We start from the raw sequence: 23,310 nt of genomic DNA on the forward strand, positions 1-23,310 counted from the left end.
GTTAGTATTTAAAAGAAATTTGATTCATCAAGGTTTTTTTTTTTTTTTTTTTTTTTTTTTTTTTTTTTATTTTTTTTTTCTCAATTATATTTCAATTTTATCTTTTCAAATCTCCACAAATGTGTTGCAATTTTTTGGAGTTAAGTGCTAAGTTTTTATTTATTTTTTTTTTTTTAGAGCTACAACTGATATGAACTGTTTTGCAAGGTATGGAGGTCCAGTGGATTCAGTTGATATCATAGTTGGTGGATATGATGACCAGAATTACACCAATGCTAGTGCATTGGTTATCACCATTCCAGTAAAGAATTACAATGATCCAGAAAAAAATAAAGATGCCTTGGCATGGGAAAAAGTGTAAGTTTTGAAGAAAATAATCTAGTACTTGATGCATTTTTGGAAATTATGGAGACAACTACCGTGTTTGAATAAAAACTTTAGTTTACTATTACTAAAATTTTACAATTCGACGTTTCGACCTTTATGTTAAGGTCATCTTCTGGAGCGTACAAATATACACAGGAAACAAGCTATACTACAATCATACTGGTTCGTTAAAGACACTGACTAACCGCTACCACAATTGTTGGCCTGACCTCTGGTGGAAAAAAAAAAAAAAAAAAAAAAAAATTATACATCAACGCTAAAGTCCTATTATTTTGTGTTGTCTACTATATACATATATTAACATTATATTAACATCATTCCAGCCAGTTGGAGTGGAATGGTTTCTAATAATAGCAGATTGGCTAGAGTCCTGACTTGTGTTGAATCTTTCAAATTAGGTTGGCTGAATGTGTGCCATCCAGATCCTTGGAATTTTCATACCATCTTTATTGTTGATATTTGGGTGGTTTATCAGGATTTCGCAGGATTCTTTAAATTTTCTTTCGTACCATGTTTTTGTACGGTGTAAGGAGCAGGTGCTTTTCCAGTTGATTTGGTGTAAGGTGTTGAGTGCGTGGTCTGAGAGGCCTGCTTCACCATAATGGTTATATTTAATGTGTCTAATGTGTTCTTTTTTGCGTATAGGGATTGTCCGTCCTGTTTCACCAATGTACGGTAAGTTACAGGTGCAGCGGATGCAATAGACTCCAGGATGTGCTAATGGGAGGAGAGGGTCCTTAGAGGAGCTGAATATGGTTTTAAGTTTAGTGGGTGGTTTAAAGGTGGCATTAAGGTTATAATGTTGTAGGATTCTGTTGATTTTTTTCTGATAACCCTTTAATGTATGGGATGGCTATGGTTTTACTGTAGTCTAGATTCGTTTTTGTTGTGGTTTTATAGAGTATTTTATTGACAGTATTTTTGTTATAGCCATTGTTTATGAATGTGTCACTAATGATTTTAGTTCTTGTTTCAGGGCCTGCTGGTTAGAGCAAATAGTTGTGGCTCTGTTTTTAATGGTGTTTATGACTCCATATTTTTGTGCTGGGTGGTGATATGAATTCGCATGTATGTATTGGCCCGTGTGTGTCGGTTTTCGGTAGACCGTGAAGGATAGATTGCCTGAAGGAAGACGTGTAACTAGTGTGTCTAGGAATGGGAGCGAATTTTGGTTTTCGATTTCGATGGTAAATTGTATGCGTTCGTGTTGTTTGTTTAGGTGGCTGAGGAATGTGTTTAGCGTTTGTCGACCGTGTGGCCAGATCGCGAACACGTCGTCAACGTATCTGAGCCAGATTGTCGGTCGAAGCGTGGCGGAATCAAGAGCCCTTTGCTCAAAGGTTTCCATGTAGAAGTTCGCGATTGGGGGGGGGGGGGGATAATGGTGAGCCCATGGCCGTACCTTCCTTTTGTAGGTAGAATTTGTTTTGCCACACGAAGTAACCGGACTTTAGCACGTGGGCAAAGAGGGCCGTAATGTCGGGCGGAAATTTGTTCTGTAGTAGGAGAATTGTGTCACTGATGGGGACATTAGCGAAAAGGGCAGAAACGTCAAAACTGACTAATAAGTCGTCTTTGTCGAGTGTTATGTTTTTGATTATGTTTATAAAGCTATGCATTATGGGAAGGGTCACTACCCAGACCAGTTTCGACCTTTATTGAGGTCTCATCAGTGGTGGGCCAGACCCTGAGTTGATACCAAGGTTGAAGTAATGCAGAAATCCTATTTCCCTATACGAATAGCCAAAGGCCGTCATCCCTTATTATTAAAATACTCTGGATGAGAGACAGTTGTCAGAAGTTTTTCCACTTGGTTATAGTATAAATTAAAGATGCCAAGAAATTACATTCTTGGTTTAATCCTTTACCCAAGTGTAAGCAAACAAAGTTTACACCTGAAGTATTTTCAGGACAGGACAACTTGTATATAGAAGTTAATGACTTCTGTATAGTGGAAAAACTTCCAACAACTATTTCTAATCCAGAATAGTTTAATAATAAGGTGTGACACCTTTTGGCTACTCATAATATGGAAATATGACTTCTGCATTACTTCAATCTTGGTATCACCTCAGGATCTGGCTCCCACTGATGAGACCTCAATAAAGGTTGAAACTGGTCTGGGTAGTGACCCTTCCCATAATGCATAGCATTATACATGTCCATAAAGATATGTGCTTTGCATTATGGGATACTAAGGCAAGCAATGTGAAGTCATTAGCTTCTATGTACAAGTTGTTCTGTCCTGAAAATACTTCAGGTGCAAACTTTGGTTCCTTACACTGGGGTAAAGGATTAAACCAAGAATATCATTTCTTGGCATCTTTAATTTATATTTCACTGTAATTATGTTGCTGTGAGCCATTTCAAAACTGCATATTGTATGCTTTTTGTTAAACTATGCATTCTTTTAACAAAATACATTCTGGACTATACAGTTATTCTGAGATCTGATGGTCTATGAAACTTTGTAATCTCTCCTTAATAATGTGTAGTAAAAACTGGCTGATATGTGAGATAAGGGCAATAGTGTGGTAGTTTTCACAGTTGTTGTGTTTGCCTTTTTTTGTAGACTGGTATAATGGTGGAATTGGTCCAGTCATTCGGCCATCTTCCAGATTTTGTTGCATAAATCGTGTATCCAGTTGACTGCATTCTCTCCAAGTTTTTCAACATTTCAGGTGGTATTGAATCAGGACCTGGGGCTTTGTTTTTCCTTAATTTTTTGATTGCTTGTTCTACTTCACTTATGAGGATCTCCAGTTCTGTTTCCATAGCTCCTTCGTCTTCTTGTTGAATAGCTGGATCCTTGTGAAGAGTATGTGCCATACTCTTTCCATCTTCTGGCTATGTCATTGGTGTCATTTAAGATCTTGCCATTTTCCTCTGCAATTATATTAAGTTTTGGTTTGAATTTTTTGTTTATATCCTTAACCTTCTTGAATAAATCTGCTGTTTCATTAGAGTTGGAGTGTCTTTCTGTTTCTTTACAGATGTTTTGGATATAGCTATTTTTATCTTTTTTGACAAGATTTCTTAAAATTTTCTTCATAAACCTCACATAAATCATTATGGATCAAATTTGGATTTTTCCTATATAAGATTTACATCTTGATATACAAATGCAGGTCAGATTAACAAGTGTTTAGGTTTATGTGCCGCTTTACATTCATGTTGCACTTTAACTAAATAATTTACACCACGAAAATAAATAATTGAACAACAGGTTTATTAACTGGTCAGATTTTTTATCCTTTGTGAAGTCTTACTTTGCAGAATAGGAATGCCAGAAACACAAGAGTATCTATCAGTCTATCATAATGATGAAATTATAAGTGTTTTTTAACACCAAAAATGTTTCTGAGCATCAAACCATGTTTTGGTTTGATGCTCAGACCATGTGGCCTTTCCTGTGCTATTCTATATAATCAGTCATACTACCTCAGATTAGTTTTCACACATTTTGTATGACAATGTAAAGTTCCTTCTTGGTATGTATATTTTTAATATGGTTCTACCATTATTGTCACTATATTTTTAACCCACTCTATATTATCCATTTGTTAAACTTAGTTTGAACAGTTTGTATATTGGTAGTTTAATGTTTTGGCTAATTTTGCCCATCTTCTTCTTTTCAGCCATTTTCTGTCCACTGCTGGACGAAGCTCCAGTTCTTTCCACCTTTCTCTGTTCTTAGCAATGGCTGACCAATTTTCCCTGACAAAATTTGACAATTCATCACTCCACTTTCTTTTAGGATGTCCTTGCCCTCATTTCCCTACTTTTGAAATCCATTTCGTTAGTATGGTGGTCCATCGCTCATCTTCTCTTCTGCTCTTCTCATCTCACCTTTCTTTACTAAATATTATATTCACACAGCTGAAGTATTACACTTTTTCTGTGGGTTTTCTATTGAGAAGATCAGTTGATGTTTTCCATATTCCTTCCTGTTTTCATGGTTTTTAATCTTTGCTGATTTTCATATCAAAATTGTTGCAGTAGTTCTATTTAGTCCTGAAAACTTGCACTAATTTTATTTAGTAGTATGACATCATCTGCTAAAGTTAAGGAGCTGAGTTGAATATTTCAAATTTTGATGTCAGGTTTAATGCCTTTCCTTCATAATATATGGTACATTTTAGATTATGAATTATAGTGGAAATAGTGTGCATCAAGGCCACTAATGGGCAAATGCTGTACACTACACATCACCTATCAGTTGTTAATCCAATCTTCATAAGGTATGGTTGTTTTTATGAAAGCCTGTGATATGCCAAGCAAGGATTCTCACTGCAAATGGTTTTCTTTTAGTCTAAGGAAATGTCATCTAGGCCTCTAAGCAATCTTCATTATCTTGACACACTGCCATCCTACTTATTAGATGCTTCATTGAAGTTTCATTTCCTTTTTGTTTGTTTGTTTGGACTGAAATTCTCATGGATTATAAACAATGAGAAACAACTTTATATTTTCATCTACTGAGGCAGAATTCTTTGACTTTCAGAAACCTTTGAAACAACCATATTCTAGATTTGGAGAAAATCAACTGAACTTTGCAACCTTTGATCTGTCTGTAGACAAGGAGGAGTAGAAATACAACTTTTGACAGTTTTTACATTTTTTAATTTTTTAGTTTTAATTGTTTGGATTAATTTGCTAATTAATTAGCACATTCCAGACTCGGCAGGTTATGTCCTGTTGAACATAACCTCCCTTCCATAACCTGTATGGAATAAAAGTAGCAGATAGATAATGTGTCTTAGAACTGATACAATAGGTTGAATTATTTAACTTGATTGTTGGCATTAATGAGTTGTAATATGATTAGTCCATACAGTTAGCCAATTGGCTATGCGCTTCACAGCGATATGCCTGGGGATGGAGTGTCCTAGGTTTGATTCCCTTCGACGATGTGAGGAGCTTAAGGATCTTCCTCAGCCATAGCCAAGTTAACTGGTCTTGGGCATGGACAGCAGGATTTTTTTCCACCAGTTTATCTGGGATTTTTCATCCTGCAAGCAGGTAAACTGACCCCATGAATGCACAGGCTACAGTCAGAGGATATAATAATACGGCAAGGATGGCAACGGGAAACCACCTTGCTCATAATCATTTCCCTAGTATGGTAGCACATAGCTACCCCCACCAGCTGTATGACTGAGGGAATAGAATATGATTAGTGATGAAAAGAAAAAAGAAGCCTACTACAAATAGTTAAGCAGTAAAAGATTAGAAGATGAAATGGAATATAAAAGAATAAGAGCAATAGCTAAAAGAGAAGTCAGAAAAAAAGACATAGAGAATCATGGAACAAATTTATTTCTAATTTAGAACATGATTTATATAAAATAAGACCCAATGTGTATAAGATTTTGAAACATTTAAATGCAGATACCAAAGAAAACAAAATTAAACACCAAATTGAAATTAGAAGAATTTCTAAATTACTACACAGAATTGTGGACAGACAAATATTTTAAAAAAAGACAGCTGGCAAATAATTAACGAAAATGAATAGGAAATAACTAAAGAAGAATTAGAAATCAACCTAAAAGAAACAAGAAACGGAAAATCACCTGGAAAAGATAAGCTAGGTTCAGAACTATATAAATATGCAGGAACAAGACTCAAAGGAAGACTCTTATTATTTTTAAATAAAATTTATTCAGCTGGTATCCCCCCAATAGAATGGAAAAAGCAATTGCGATTCCTATCTGTAAAAAAGGTAATAGATAAGACCCTAAAAACTATAGAGGTATCAGTATACTAAATTCCTGTTACAAAATATATAGCAGAATCTTAAATAGCAAACTAATGAAATATTTTGGAAACTTTATTTTAGAAGTACAGAATGGATGTAGAAAAGAACAATCATGTATAGACCTGGCCTTTTGCCTAAAATTAATAATAGAAAAAAGAAGATAATACAATTTAGAAACACATATTGCATTTATTGACTTTGAAAAAGCATTTGACAAAGTTAAAAGAAACATATTATGTAACGTATTAAAAGAAAGACAAATACCAAATAATATCCTGAAAGCTATCACAAGTATATATGAAAATAATCAAATACAAATAAGATTAAATCACGAGCTATCATATACGAGAGAGATAAACCAAGGGGTCCGACAGGGATGTCCCCTCTCAGCAACTCTTTTTAATATTTACTTAAATGAAATAATAATAAAATGAAATAAAAATTTACATCAAGGTATTAAACTTTCTCCTACAGTGACCTTAAGCACTCTCCTTTTTGCCGACGACCAAATAATAATTACAAATTCTGAAGATAACTTACATATTCATTTAGATCTAAACGAATATGTAAGTTTTAGATCTCATTTAGATCTAAAAAGCTATTTAGATCTAAATGAGATAGCCAAAGATTATGGTATGATAATATCAACAGAAAAATCAAAAACTGTGGCCTTTAAAGGACAAGATCCAGCAAGAACTAAAATAGTAATAGATAACAAGATCTTAGAACAGGTGAATTCATTTAACTACCTAGGATGTATGATCACATATGAAAATAAAAAAGATATAAACGTAAAAATTGCAAAATATTTAAAAATAACAGGTGTCATTAACTCTATATTTAAACCAAACCTAGTTCAAAAACAAACCAGACTAAAAGTATACAATACATTAGCCCAACCAGTCTTAATGTATGGAAGCTAAATCTGGACAGTGAAACAAAAAGACAAAGATTAATAACAGCAGAAATGAAGTTTATCAGAAAAACTGTAAAGTATACCCTATTTGATTATGAAAGAATTAAACCAAGAACCAGTAATAGAAAAAATTAAAAAAATATAAACATAAATGGATGGAACACGTTCAAAGAATGAAAACAGAAAGATTACCAAAACAAGCCTTAAAGTACAAGCCATTAGGAAAAAGAAAATCAGAACATCCTCTTAAACGATTCAACGATGATTTCTAAGGCTAGAACAGGCCATGCTAGGCCTAAATCCTTGATACACATGATGATGATGATTAGTGATGGTACAGTACTTAAAGTTGCTGTTGTGCCTGAAGCCATTATGTGATAAACATACTTTACCTGAGTTAATCTTTGTTGCTGTTTCATTGCCTGACGTTGCCAAGGAAACTATAGTTGCCAGTGACCATTCTAAATTTAAGTAGACAGTGATTAAATGGAATAGGAGAAGAGACATTTAAACATTGCATAGACCAGAATCATTTATACTTTCACCCATTTTAATCCTCTTTAGAATGCAGTTATAAAAATAAAATAAAATAAATGAATAAATGTAGCTAATTTCATAACAAAAAGATACATTTTGACTTGATTAGAACCAAAAAAAAAAGTTTTAAAAGATAATGCTTTGTGAAAAAAAATGTAAAGAAAATATTCAGTGACAAAGTTGTCATTGCAGCACCTCATGGGAACCAAATGTAACACTTCAACTATAATAATAACTACTTCTACTATAATAATAATAATCCTTTTCCCCACAGTCTCTTGAACATGTGTGTGTGTGTGGAGAAGGTATTTGCACAGAAGATGGGTGCTGTGATACTGACTTACAGAAAAGAAGCCAGTCACCATTCCTCTTAGAATATACAGGAATACTTGTTAATACAGAGAATGTAGAAGGAAGTAAAAGTTTCCCTTCGTATAAAGAGTTTGTTCTGTGTATTAATTGTGTATTTATCTGGAACTTTTTCAGTACTGACTTCTTTCATTTTTAGTTAATAGTACCAAATTCACCACAAAAAAAAATAAACCATGGTTCATTAGATTTCATATTTTGTGGATTTTGTCTATTTAGCCAAACACTTGATAACAAATGATCTCTGATTTACATAGTGATTGACTTTGCACTTCTGAGAATCAGTTATCAAACTTTTTTGGGGGGTGTTGAATTCTTGAATATATTTTTTTAATTCTGTTGTTGTAGTAGTATCTTCACTGTATAATCTGGAATAACTTAAACAACATATCATATACAGTAATGTGTCCAATATGATAACTACATATGATGCATGTATATTATATAACAAAATGATGCACTTCTATAAAGTACAACTGAAGTTCCATGTCAAAGTGCTATTTTCCAGTATCCATTAAAAAAAAAATCATTCCTGATATCATTTATTTCATTTGTTAACTGTTGATTCATTTATATTTAACTTAAATTGACAACATATGGTGCATATCATAGAGCTGTTCGCTCTGCTGCAATGACAACTTTGATATATGGCCCTTCCTGAAAAGAAGCTGCTGAAGTCAGAAGGCAGTTCTGGTGTGAATGCTGTGCCACGGCATTGCTTTTTATGGCTGTATCAAGCAGATAAGTTGCATTGCTTAATCCACAATATTCTGGCATTTGGTATATTTGTCTTACCAAGAAATTTAATCTGTTTATGCTAGTTCATTAATCGGCACCCTTTCATGCTGTAGCTTGTTTAGCATAGATTTCTATGGAGATTCCCATTGCACATTAGCATAGACATCTGTTAAATCCTTTATGCATATTAATAAAGTTGTTAGAACATTTTCAATAGTCACCCATGATTTTGTTTCAAACTTATCACATGAAATTTCAAGTTTTTTTTCCAGTCCTCTTATATTAATAGCATATTATACAGTTCAGTTTATGTTTAGGGATTAATATAAATAATAGAAGATTCTTTTGAAATTAATATAAATAATAGAAGATTCTTTTGAAATTAATATAAAGCAGTTTGTTTTTTATTTATTCTAGATTTATTGAATTCATGAAAAATATCTCAAGTGAAAATATGGAAATAGCCTTTAAAGCTGAGGTATCTTTTATTGATTTTTAAAAGCATATTTTTATTGCTTTCTTTATTAAAATGATTTTCATTTTTATTTTACAAAGAAGAATTTAAATGTTCATGATGAAAAAAAGAAATTTCCTATGTAAGAGTTGATTGTTAATGATCAGAAGAATGGGGAGGGAATATGAAGAACATTGTTTTGTAAAGGTGTGGGGTGATAATGTATAGTCGCATAGCTGTTTTACAAAAATCTTTTTCAGATAACAAATGACTATTTCAACACACACACACATATATATATATATATATATAGTCACGGGCTACCGAGCGTGTCCCCTAGGTGGCAGATGGGGGGGAAACCCTGACTACAATCCGTTGGATATCAGAGCAGCTCTGAATATATTGAATAAAGAGCCATGAACCAGTGGTTTTGGGACTGCCAATCCCATGTGAAAATATTGCCATTCACCAACCCGCACTTGGCCAGCATGGTGAATTTATGGCCTAACCTTCCAAGATGAATCCTACAGAAATAAAATTGCCCTCATTCCCTGGAGGCCGAATTGTTACTACCTATGGCAGCACGCAGTTAAGCATGAAGGCAGAGGGTGCTAAGAATCCCCAGGTAACTAGATCATGCTGCCATTTGAAACTAGACCTTGGAACATTAAACTGTAGGACTCTGAGCTGTGAAGCACAGCTAACTGAACTAACTGAAGAGCTAAAGCGACTAAAATGGGACATTCTTGGACTGTGCGAAGTCAGACATAATGGCGAAGAAATACTTTGATTAAAAAATGGAGACATACTATATTATAGAGGCCAAGATAAGGAAAGAGTCAGTGGAGTTAGATTCTTGATCAACAAAAAACTGAACAATATAATAGAATTTGACAGTGTATCCGATCGAATAGCAAGTATTGTTGTTCAAAAAGATACACTCTTAAGATCATCCAAGTCTATTCACCAACAGTAAGTCATACTGATGAAGAAATTGAAGTCTTCTATCATGATGTATCCCAACTCTACAATAAAGGTAAACATCATTTCAGAATTGTAATGGGAGACTTTAATGCTAGAATTGGTATTCAACATTCAGATGAAAGCTCAATGGGAAATTTTGGTTATGGCATGAGAGATGACAGAGGAGCAAGGTTAATAGAATTTGCAGAAAAAGAAAACCTGTATATCATGAATTCCTTTTTCAAGAAAAAAAACACATAGAAAGTGGACATGGAAAAACTAGTGAAATTGACTTTATCCTCAGCAGTAAGAAAAACATTTTTCAAGACTGCTCTGTTATAAACACCTTCAACATTGGAAGTGACCTTTGTATGGTACTCAGTAAAATCCAAATAAACTGCCAAAAAGAAAGAAGAAAAATGTTTTGAAGATCAAAGCAAAACATAGATGTACACAAACTCGACATTAAAATATATATATTCCAACACGAACTGAACAATACATTTAAACATCTTATTATAGATGACAATGCTGATCTATCAGAAAGTAATGACATTATTATCCAAAACCTTTTACAATGCTGAAAGTTTATTTTTCACTTGGTTAGAGTATAATAAATTTAGTTTAATCCTTTATCCAAGTGTGAGCAAACTAAGTTTGTGCCTGAAAGTATCTTCAGGACTGGGCTAAGGTAGTACAACACCAGGGCCTCCTTCCAAAGGTGGAGCAAGCTACCAACAATCCTATCTCAGTATCTCCCATAATGCAAAACACATCTCCTTGTGGATATGTCTAATGTTATGCATTAAGGGAAGGGCCACTACCCAGACTAGTTTCGACCTTCATTGAGGTCTCTTCAGTGGGAGCCAGGCCCAAGTGGAGATGCCAAGCAGAAGCATTAGCAAGGTCATCTCTACCTATAGGAGTTGCCAAATGGTGTGTCACCCTTCTTTTAATAAATTACTCTGGATTTAGAGAAAGATGTTTAAAGTTTATTTTTCACTTGGTTAGAGTATAATAAATTTAGTTTAATCCTTTATCCAAGTGTGAGCAAACAAAGTTTGCGCTTGAAAGTATCTTCAGGACTGGGCTAAGGTAGTACAACACCAGGGCAACTCCTTGCAAAGGTGGAGTAAGCTACCAACACTCCTATCTCAGTATCTCCCATAATGCAAAACACATCTCCTTGTGGATATGTCTAATGTTCTTCGGTAGCTTGCTCCACCTTTACCCTGGTGTTGTACTACCTTAGCCCAGTCCTGAAGATACTTTCAGGCGCAAACTTAGTTTGCTCACACTTGGATAAAGGATTAAACTAAATTTATTATACTCTAACCAAGTGAAAAATAAACTTTCAACATCTTTCTCTAAATCCAGAGTAATTTATTAAAAAAAGGGTGGTACACCATTTGGCAACTCCTATAGGTAGAGATGACCTTGCTAATTCTGCTTGGTATCTCCACTTGGGCCTGGCTCCCACTGAAGAGACCTCAATGAAGGTCAAAACTAGTCTGGGTAGTGGCCCTTCCCTTAATGCATAACGTTAGACATATCCGCAAGGAGATGTGTTTTGCATTATGGGAGATACTGAGATAGGAGTGTTGGTAGCTTGCTCCACCTTTGCAAGGAGTTGCCCTGGTGTTGTACTACCTTAGCCTAGTCTTGAAGATACTTTCAGATGCAAACTTAGTTTGCTCACACTTGGATAAAGGATTAAACTAAATTTATTAAACCTTTTACAATGCTCACTTGAAATAGCTGGTACCACAGAACAGAAACAAGATAAAATCTCTGAAGAAATGAAGAGAAATGAAACAATCTATTAACTACAGAATAAAATTGAATACACTGAATTGTGCAAAACAATCAGAAAACGTATCACAAAATAAATAAGAAAATTCAATTGTAAACTCATACAACAAACAATTGAAAACAACGTAGTCTCAAAAAAGCCAAACAGCAATTGATGAACAGCAAACAGATGGTTGCAGTCAAAACTACAAGATTGGACCATCACCAGAGATTGATATGCTATAGTAAAAAGAATTGAAGAATTCTATTCAATATTATATCAGGATGATGAATTAAATGAAGAAGACAACTACGACACAGCTGAAGTACCACAGATTCTACCAGAAGAAGTTATGCAGAGCATCCAAAGCTTTCAAAATGGGAAAGCTGCAGGTTAGGATGGAGTTTATAGCTGAACTTCTAAAAACAGGTGGAGAAATAATCTACAAACTCTTGGCAAAACTATTTACTTTATGCCTGAAGAAAAATGATGTACCAACAAAACGGAAGAAGGCTACCCTAATTCTGATACATAAAAAAGATAAGATAGAAGACTTGACGAACTACCGACCCATCAGTGGTCTACAAAGTGTTTACAAAAGTCTTAGCTCATAGGCTTTGTGCGACTCTAGACCTAGCACAACCAAAAGAATAGGCAGGCTTTCAAAGGGGCTTTATTACAATGGACCATATTCAAGGTGTACAGCAGATTATTGAACAGTGTAATGAATATCAATTATCACTATGTCTTGGTTTTATTGACTACGAGAAAGCCTTTGATTCACTTAAAATTTGTGCAATACTTAATACTTCTGATGTAGGGCTGCTCCAACAAGCGGAGCAGCCCTACATCAGAACCATCAAATCAGCACACACCAATGCAACAGCAGCAATTCATTTCAATGGAAACATCTCTACTGTGGGAATACAGAGAGGTATAAGACAGGGTGACACAGTATCTCCAAAATTATTCACAGCATGCCTAGAAGAAATATTCAGCTTCTTGATTGGGAAGGGAAAGGTCTGAAGATAAATGGAAGATATTTAAGCCATTTAAATTTGCAGATGACATAGTTATCTTTACTTCAACTGCACATGAATTACAGACTCGTATCCATGAACTCCAAATTGCTAGCAGAACAGCAGGCCTAAAGAAGACCCAAGTTATGTTCAATAGCTATGTCCAACCAGAAATAATAAAAATCAATAATGAGGAAATTAAACAAGTAGATCATTACATATACTTAGGACAACAGATATCAATGGAACAAAATATCATGGATGAAATTAAAAGATGCACGATGCTTGGGTGGAAAGCATTTGGAAAATTGCATTCAATTTTCAAAAGCCAACTACCCTTATGGTAGTTGGTGATATGATAATATGGTGACCATTATGGTAGTATCAATACAGAAATTGGCATTTCCAAAAGCCAACTTCTGTATTGATAAAAATCACAAAAGTATAGACTTCAGCAGTCCTTAATTTCTTAAAGATGCTTAGTAATAGTAAGGAAAGCAACTTCAACTAGTTTCTGTTTACATCAGTGCTAATCAGTTGTTAACACTCTGCTTCAGAGTCTTGAAGCAGTACACTTCTGTTATGAATAAAACTTCTGCTCACCTCAAAGGGGTGATTAATGGCAAGCATCACCTTCAGTAAAGGACAAAAGGTCACATGTATGTATATACAGTTCTGAAACCCTGTAGCAGGTTTGGATATATCGTACTTTTTATAAAGTATGACTTCACAGTATGCCCACATTTCTACTAACAGCAGGGTAAAGCACTACTCTGTACTCCCACTATTACAAAAGTTGAATGGTCTGAGCAAATTCAATGGTATAATCAGGCCATCACATAAAACTAAGAATCATACATTCATAATAATGCTTCATATAAAGAACACTGAGAGGGAAAAAAGACATTTATTAAACTCACTAATATTTTGCTAACTTTCTATTCAGCGTCATCAGAGCACAATTATAACTGTGACAGGCACCCACTTCTTAACTAAGTAATTGTGGAAACGGTTTCAAATTGTAACTCAAAACAGAACTAATATCCTTACAAATTGCCTTCTATGGACCAGATATCCATGAAATGAAACTGTCCCCAACTGCAGCTATGATGAGAATGCTGATGAATCTGTCATCACAGACAGGCAAAAGACGCAATCAACACACTGTCATGGGCATAATTTCACCATCATATCCAAAAGATTGCCCACTTTGGAAATTCACGAGCATGGAATATGGCATTTATGAACTTGCACCGCAATGGCTAATAGCATTTGTCTGGATGTGGCTTTAACTCCCAAGAATAACATTCCACCTAAAAAAAAAAAAATCGCTTAAAAATTATATAGAAATATGGGGTTCTTAAGGGTCAAAACAATATAACTGGGAGAAGACCTCCACATAGCCTTTAAAGGAATGCAGAGAACCGACCAGGGCTTCTGACGTAATGTCCAATCCTCACCTTCTCGTGGTGCACCCTGTTGGGTATCTACTTTGATACTGAATGAACGAGGATGGGCTGGCAATTTGGGATTTAGCCGACCAAATTGTATTCTTATTGGTTAAACCAAAATAAAAAATGATGGTACAACATGACAAAATTTCATGCCGGCTGGGTCGTCGCCTGATTAAACAAGGCCCCTGTTGTTTTTGCCAGAGAACCAGGGTGAACAGTGAAAAGTCAGCTACTGGAACAAATCTGAAAACAAACCCAAACTCAACATCACCAGAGTTAAAGATCGGTACTATCAACGTAAGAAGCCTAAATGGCAAAGAAATGGAGCTAGCTAAGGAATTAGATATGTACCAGATCGACATAATAGGGGTGACTGAAACAAAAAAGACCAAAACTGGTGAGATCTTTCTGAGCAATAAATACAAAATGTTATATTCAGGCAATGACAATCAAGGAAAAGAAGGAGTAGCCATAGTATTCAACACAAAATACGAGGCTAATCTTCTTGAATGGCAGTCAGTCTCAAGTAGAGTAATGTGGGCAAATATGAGAATGGAGAACTGGAACAATGAGACTTATTGGTGCCTATGGTCCCACAGAAGGTTTTACTAAGGTAGAAGTGGAGGAATTTTTTGAGGCTTTAGAAAAAGCAACTGACACAATGAAAAAAGAAAAGTTGGTCCTTGTTTGGGATCTAAATAGCAGAGTAGGAAATAATTGTCAAACATGCAAAAATATTTTGGGAAAATTTGGAGAAGCTAATAATAATGGCAAATATCTGTTGGATTTCTGCTCAGGACATGGACTGGTTATTACTAACACCATGTTCCAACATAAAAATGTGCAAAAATTCACATGGAGAGAAGAGGCAAGGAATAAGAAAAGTCTCATTGACTAAGTTATTGTTGATAGTGATGTTTCTATCTGGTGCAGGACACCAGAGTGTACAGAGGATTTGAAATTGGAAGTGATCACTATTAAGTCTTGAGCAGGATAAAATTGAATTTCATATTGAAAAGAATGACATGTAAGAAAGTTTTAAAGCGAATAAAAGTTGAGCAGCTCTCAGATGTGAACTGTAGACTAAAATACAGAAAGATTATTGAAGAAAAAATGAAAGAGTTTGATAACAGGAATCAAACCTTGGAGATTCATCGGCACACTCTGAAGAAAACATTGATTGATTCTGCCAGAGAGGCATGTGGTGAGGTTGTCTGCAAGGATAAAAAAATCAGAACTCCCTGGTGGACACAGGAAGTTAAAGAGGCAGTGAAGGAAAAGAAGAAAGCATATCAAAAGTTTCTGTCAAATAAATCAGCTTGTGCTCTTAGAGAATATAGGGACAAATGCAAGAATGCTAAACGCTGTGTAAAACTAGCTAAATAAAAGTCATGGGAGGACTTTGGCAAGAATATAGAAAATAAATATCAAGAAGGTGGGAAAATATTCTGGAGGTTGTTGAAGAAGCTTAGGAATGGAGGAAAGAGTGCTGTAAAAGGAGTTAGACATGATAAAAGTGACATGAAAATGGGAGAAGAAGATATCCTTGAGGTATGGAGTAATTACTTTGAAAAACTGCTAAATGAAACAAGCAGTGATGACAACACAGTGGTAAAAAACACTGACCAGGCATGCAGTCAGGAATACGTATCCATACTTGAAGTAGAAAAAGCCATCAAAGGCTTGAAATGTGGAAAGGAGTAGATGATATTCGACCAGAAATGCTGAAGTATGGTGGTATAAGAGTCTTACAGTGGCTGCACTGCATAGTTCAGAAAGCCTGGACAGAGGGACGAATTCCCGATGATTGGAGTAGAGCTCTCATAGTACCCATATATAAAAAGGGAAATAAAACTGAATGTGAGAATTACAGAGGTATTTCCCTACTGAGTGTTCCTGGCAAGATCTATGCAAGTATACTTGAGAAACGGTTGAGAAGAATTGTGGAAGAAAAGCTTGGTGAAGAACAAGTTGAATTCAGGCCAAATAGAGGCTGTGAGGATCAGATCTTCACTTTACGACAAATTGTCGAGAAAGAATGAGAATATAACAGATATGTATTTAAGTTTTGTCGATTTGTAAAAGACATATGACAAGGTGCCAAGAGAGAAGCTATTCAATACGCTGCAGTTATATGGTGTCAATGGGGCATTATATCAAGCAGTACTTAGTCTTTATTTGAGTTGTAAGTCAGCAGTTAGAATTGAAGGAAGTACAGGAAGATGGTTTAATGCTAAATGTGGTGTGAGACAAGGATGTACATTATCCCCTCTGTTATTCATTATTTATAGGGATCACATTATGAAGGAAAGTGGTATTAAACATGATATCAAAATTGGAGATGTTAATGTCAGCTCTTTGCTTTATGCAGATGATGTTATAATTCTAAATAAATCTGTTACACGTTTGCAAGATTCTCTGACCAAATTGAATAGCTGTTGTGATAGATATGGTATGAAGGTCAGCAATAAAAAGACAAAGACAATGAAAATAGTCAGAATCATTGAAAATGTCGACTGTGTTGTGAACGGGGAACCTGTGGAACAAGTAAAACATTTCAGCTACTTAGGCACGATTTTTACTGAAGATGGTGAATTAAATATGGAAATAGACAACAGAATCAACAAAGCTGGTATGGTAGGAAGTCAATTGAATAAATTCATATGGAATAAGAGAGAAATTAGTTCGCAACACTAAATTAGCTGTATACAAGACAGTGTTCAAACCAGTTTTAACTTATGGATCTGAGAGCTGGGTCAGAAGTAAAAGACTTGACCAAAGACTAGAGACCGCAGATATGAGAGTCCTGAGACTGTATTGAATATTAGAGGTATGAACAGATGGCATCAATGGCAATATCATATTAAAAACGAGGATATTAGGAAAGAACTTGACATTGTCAGCAACCAGGAATGCATTAGCAGAACTAATCTCAGGTGGTATGGTCACTTAAACAGAATGGGCGAGATAAGATTAGCAAAACAAGTGTTCTCTGCCAGGTTGGCAGCAAAACGACCCAGAGGAAAACCAAGATATAGGTGGATTGATATGGTACAAAGTGCCTTAGACGATAGAAATATAAGATCTGATAATGTTGGAGTCTTGACAAGTAACAGACTGATTTGGAGGAAAATTGTAGATAGGAAGTTAGTAATGATGTAAGTTTTTTATGTAGTACTATCATATCCTGTACATCCCTTCAGGGTACATCAGGAATTTGATGATGAATTTATGGAGCACCAAAAATCCATAAAAAGCATATTTCACTATATCTGGTAGTAGGTTGGAGAGAGACCTCAAAACCTGACAAAGTATCTATCAAACCTTCTAGCTCCATACATAGGAAAGATGGAATCATACGTGAAGAATAGCTTACAATTTGCTGAAAGGGTAAAAGATTTAAATATAGAGCCTTCAGCCATCCCAGCTAGTTTAGATGTGGTCAGTCTTTTCACCAATGTACCTAGGATGTTTGGATCTTCTTCAAAATCTTTTCCCACCAGACACAGATATTCAAACACTGTATTGAAAACACTTTCTTCATATTTCATGGTAAGCATTGAGAACAAAATGAAAGACATGCCTTGTAATTTCTATATCACCAGCCTTAGCTGATGATATAGAAATTTTGAAATTAACTCCACTAAAGAATATCACAACAAACCAAAAACTTGATGATTATTTACATTGATGATATTTTTGATGTTTGGTCAGGATCAGTGGATGACTTAATTCAATTACAAGATTATCTAAAGATATTTAAAGATAAACAGCTTGCATGAAAAAGTAAAATTTACTCTTGAACTGGAAGATAACAAAAAATTACTGTTCCTTAATATCCTTATCAAAGTAAATAAAGTAAAAAGATTTGCATTTTCAGCATACAGAAAACCTACTGCAACTGGAAGATTTTTACATGCCGCTTCATGCCATAATCCATTACGAAAGATAGGTATGATTATAACATGACAAGATAGTGTATGTAATATTTCCAGTACATCAAAGAAACAGAGTGAAGAACTGCGCACCCTTAATCTACCCAAGATAATCAACAAAATTCTTAATACATCTCCAACAGCATTTTTACGGAAACAAGATTAATGAAAGCTTAATCGTACACTGTTTAGTCTGTTTTCATTAAAAATCTAACTACCTTGGATATTATACATGCCATGCTATGGAATGTGACAGCAATAACTAGCATTGTTCTGACATGTATAGAGTAATTAATGTAATGTTTTTTTCTAGTCACTTGTTTGTATGTACACTTGCAAAGTTCTGATAACATGTGGTATGTGTAATTAATTGTTTCTAGCCTTTTTTGTGCATAACGTTTGTTAGTACCCTTTGACGAAGTAAGTCAAACGACTTACAAAACTTGTAGGGTTATATTGTTTATTAAAGTTTTTTTGTCTAAAAATGGTGTCAGTGCCAAAAATTTTCTGCACAAGCTTAAACCTGATCTGTCAAACCACCCTAGATATACTGGGTTCCCAAAATTCGTCACCCTAATCCCCCTCCCACACACATCCTTTTGTCCAATAGTAGACAACATAGACAGACCCACCTAATTGTTGCCAAACATTTATCTCACTTTCATCCTTTACAGACAACTGTACCTCATCTATAAAAAAACTGCACTTTCAAACATTGTTAAAAAATCTAAACTTGACCTGATTCTGACATTGTCAGATTTCATGTTATTTCAATTATTAATGTACCTTTTGACAGAGAGACCCTTGACTTCATTATTCTATTCCCCTCACACAGCTGAATTATTTAATTTCATCATATATGTAGGTTATTTCTTATGGAAAGGAAAAATATACAATCAGCGATGGGGCTTCATTGGGTTCCCTTCTTTCCCTCACTCAAGCTAACTTCTATATGCACATTTTGAAAATCAAGCATTCAACAAATCCACACTTAAACCAATAGTTTGGCTGTGCTATGTTGATGATGTTGGTGTTAAAATGGAAATTTTAACTCTTATGAATATTGTGGAGTATATAAAGTTCCTTGTGGCTACAGTTTGTCTTACTTTGGATAGATTGCTAGTATTAACTGAAAAATGAATGTAATTTTTCAGTTAATACGGAAAAATTACATTCATGATCATCTGTATGGCAAGTTGGAATTGACTGACCATGCTCTGGATACTCTTTCACATAGGATCAGATGGAGGAAAACATCTATATTACTTAAAAGTCATTATAGTTTTGGGAGACTATTATCTCAGACTATTCGAGAGACTAATTTGCCAAAGCTCTGGGAGATTGCCATTTTGAGACCTGATAGCCTGACTTCTCTAAATTAAAATTATGATTATCTTGCTAATAGAGGACACAATATAAGGATGTTAATTCTGTTTTCAATTACAATTTGAATCATTTTTCACAATTATGCAGTTTAGTGTTGTGTACTCTGATGATGCTGGGTAGGGAAAAAACTAGCAAAATATTAGTGGGTTTAATAAAATGTGTTGTTTCATAAATGTGATTATTATTAAGAATAATCATTGACACCTAACTAACTGATTTTCCCCCTTTTAAGTCGTTTTCCGACCATAGCTGACTTTGTAGGCATTGCTCACAAAGTATTCCTGATGAGATTTTTACAGGGTAGTTCACTATTGCTTTCCCCAACCCCCCAATTTTATCCAGGCTCGGGACCGTCATGGCTGGGACATATTCATGACTGTAGTCCACTTGTGTTCAGCGGGCTGGTTTGCCTGTTTTGCAGGAGGAAAAGCCCCAGATAAACTGGGGAGAAAAACCCTGCTGTTCATGCCCGAGACCGACTAACTTGGCTATGTCTGAGAAAGATCCTTAAGCTCATATGGGCATATGGTTGCGAATTGCATAGTGACTAGGCTAACCGCACAGACAACACCTAACTTCCAATACATACAAGAATAATGCAGCACGTTTCTTTGAGATGATGAAATTAATAATTATAGGTAGATGGGTCACAACTATAAAGTCATTGCATGTGTACAGAAGAGTGCAAATTAGGAATAAAAATATTTGCTGTGTGAATGAATTCCATCCATGGAAGATTAAACTTATGGTACACCGGTCTAAGGATTATTTAATTGGGAATTCCTACTCTAAAAGCCAAACAGTGAACATTCATACCCAACAGTGGAGTCCAGTATACAGCTTATTGGTTGGAGGGTAGAGATGCTATCCATTTCAGTAGCTTTACCATTAAGAATGCATTATAGTACTATCATTTATGCAGAAAAGCCTGTATACTATGAACATTCTACATATAATTATAATGTCTAGAGCAGATTTAATACCTTTTCAAGCAGGTAAGGAAATGATCCCAGATAATTATAGAAAGTTTGTTTTCTATTTTCACCATCAAATGATATACCTATGATTATGATAATCAAACAGATTCCTATCAACTTTGTTATGTAATCATTTAGTAAGTTGTTGTTGCGACAAAACACATTTAAAATTCCATAAGTAGTTTCCATTCAACAACCTTCTGTCACTCAAGTCCATTATTGACTCATAGGAACCAAAATAATAATCTGTTATAGTGACTAGTTTGCTTTAATGAATTTCTTTTAGCATACCATTGAGGTTGAGACTTTGGCTAACATTTTTTCCACTGTATTTAGGAGATTTCAGGTTCAAAGAGCTCTGTCGTTTTGATCTAACTGTATAATCTTATCTGTTTCTCCTGCCATTCTTCAGACACTAGTTTTACTATGTTTCATTTCTTGTTGCCATTTAAGTGACCTTTCCATCTTAGATCAAATCCAATTACACATTCTTGAATATTAATTACTGTCAAGTTCTTTTTAGATATCTTCATGTTTAATATGGTTTTATCACTGATGTCATTGGTCCATTCCTCTAATTTTCCACAGAACTTTCATATCTGTTGTCCCCAGATTTTGATCATAAATATCCAAATATTAAAGTTCAAGGTATCCAGATGTAAGAGTTACATCTGGATACCTTAAAAAACATCTTTCATGTTTATATTTGCTGCAGTGAAGCATAGTAGTTTTTTTCCATTCATTTCTATGTAATATATTCATGGCACATGGTTGGCTAGACCTGACAAATGGCAGAAAATAAATACTTTGCTTCACTGCAGCAAATATAAACTTTTTCTTTGGTGCAGATTTAAAAAACCAACCTCAGTGATAGGTTTACAGTCTTTTGTAGGTGAGATTCACATAATAAGCCAGCAGCAGATTTAAAAAAAAAACAGGATCTTAATTTTATGCAAAAATGTTTACCAAGCATACCAACTAATAAAGGGCAAAAGTATGTTAAGAAAAATAAGAGAATGATCGTGATTGTAAACAAAATGAAAGAGTGAGTATTGTACGGAGATTCTTCAGTAAGAGGTGTGATAGATGAGAGTTTGATAAAATCGTACCAACTGGTGCGAACATTAAGGATGTAAGCGAGTCTATTAGAATGCAAAAGCAGAGGGTGAAACAATTGATAGTAGTAGCAGGAACGAATGATTTGAAAGGAGACAAAATGGCTATGTGAGAGAGGACTTGAAGGAATTACTTGAGGTAGCAAAAGAGAAGAAAGAGAGAGTTAGGATGGTGAGTCTGTTACCACAGTATGACAGTGAAGAGAATAGGAGGAGGGCCATAATTGCTAATGACTTTATGCACGGATTATGCAGGAGTCGTGGTGTGGAATTTGAGGACATGTGGAGCAAGTTCAATGGGCGAAAGGATTTATATAAGATGGATGGTTTGTACTTGAATGGATTTGGTGTACGGAGACTTGAAAAAGGTGTTTGTGGAATGAAGTGGAAGTGGATGTGCAGAATTAGAGTTATTGAGGGGGGGGGGGGGAAGTAGATATGCTGACTTTAGGGAGAGAGTTGAGTGTATGAATGTGTGTAATATGCCTGAGCGAGTACCAAGGACAACGAATCATAATGGGATAGTTAGTATAAGGCATCAAAATAGGGATGGACAAATGGGCTTCTGCAATTCATGTATACTAATGCCAGAAGTATTAGGAACAAGAAGGAAGAATTTTGGCCTTGGTTGGCACCTCTAGGCCACAGGTTATTGGCATTAGTGAAACATGGCTGACAGAAGATGAAATAGCAAGCGGGATTGAATGTGAGGGATATAGTATGTTCAGGAGTGACGAGGAGAATAAAGTTGGGGGGTGGGAGAAGTGTTATTGATGATAGCTGATGAGCTGCAGCCAAGGAGAATAGAAGTTGAACTGCAGGATAGAGAAAATAGCACATTTGAGGCTATTTGGTGTGAGATTGAGGCTATCAGAACTAAATATACAATTGGGTGCTGCTATAGACCAGGTGATGGAATAGTTGGTGGAGATAGTATGCATAAGCAAATAGAAGAAATGAGTGGAAAGAGAGTAATTATTAAGGGAGATTTCAACTATGGTGACATTGATTGGAAGGAGGAGAGGACACATGGGAGGAAGGAATTGGATTTTATGCAGTTATTAAGGGATAACTATCTGCGACAGCATGTAATGAAAAATACTAGGGGTCAGAGAGTGCTTGAACTAGTAATTGCATCTGAGAATTTGGTAGCGAATATGACCACGTTGCCAACGATTGGTGAGAGTGATCATAGGGTCTTGACTTGGGAGGTGGCTAAAGGTGTGGAATTTACAATCAAGACAGGGTACATGTGGAATTATCGGGCTGGTAAGTATTTGGAGTTTGATTGGTTCAGTGCCATGGCATGTAAAACTACAAGGGCTGGATGTTGATAGTGCATAGGAAGTGGTTAAGAAGTGTTTGCAGGAGGCAATGGCTGACTGTATACCTAGAGTCCGAATAATAAATCAAGAAGGGGTTAAATGGATGAATAACACCATTAAGCTTGAACAGCAAAAAAAAGAAACAATTGTGGAGGGAATTTAATGAGAAAGGTGACCGGCAG

General features: G+C 35.2%; 1 protein-coding gene across 2 annotated transcripts in view; it reads left to right on the top strand.

The window, feature by feature from the left end:
• The window catches only part of LOC150094659 (NPC intracellular cholesterol transporter 1-like), a 495,369-nt gene that overhangs the window by 207,485 nt on the left and 264,574 nt on the right, over positions 1-23,310 (top strand). For both annotated transcript variants that reach the window (XM_090411343.1, XM_090411344.1), the window contains 2 exons: positions 178-357; positions 9,126-9,186. In XM_090411343.1, coding sequence (XP_090267469.1) covers positions 178-357; positions 9,126-9,186 — 241 coding nt within the window. The remainder of the gene's footprint in view (positions 1-177; positions 358-9,125; positions 9,187-23,310) is intronic.

Source organism: Typopeltis vanoorti, chromosome 21 (genome assembly GCF_054136105.1).
Source record: "Typopeltis vanoorti isolate ZY-2024b chromosome 21, IOZ_Tvanoo_1.0, whole genome shotgun sequence".
Taxonomy (NCBI): domain Eukaryota; kingdom Metazoa; phylum Arthropoda; class Arachnida; order Uropygi; family Thelyphonidae; genus Typopeltis; species Typopeltis vanoorti.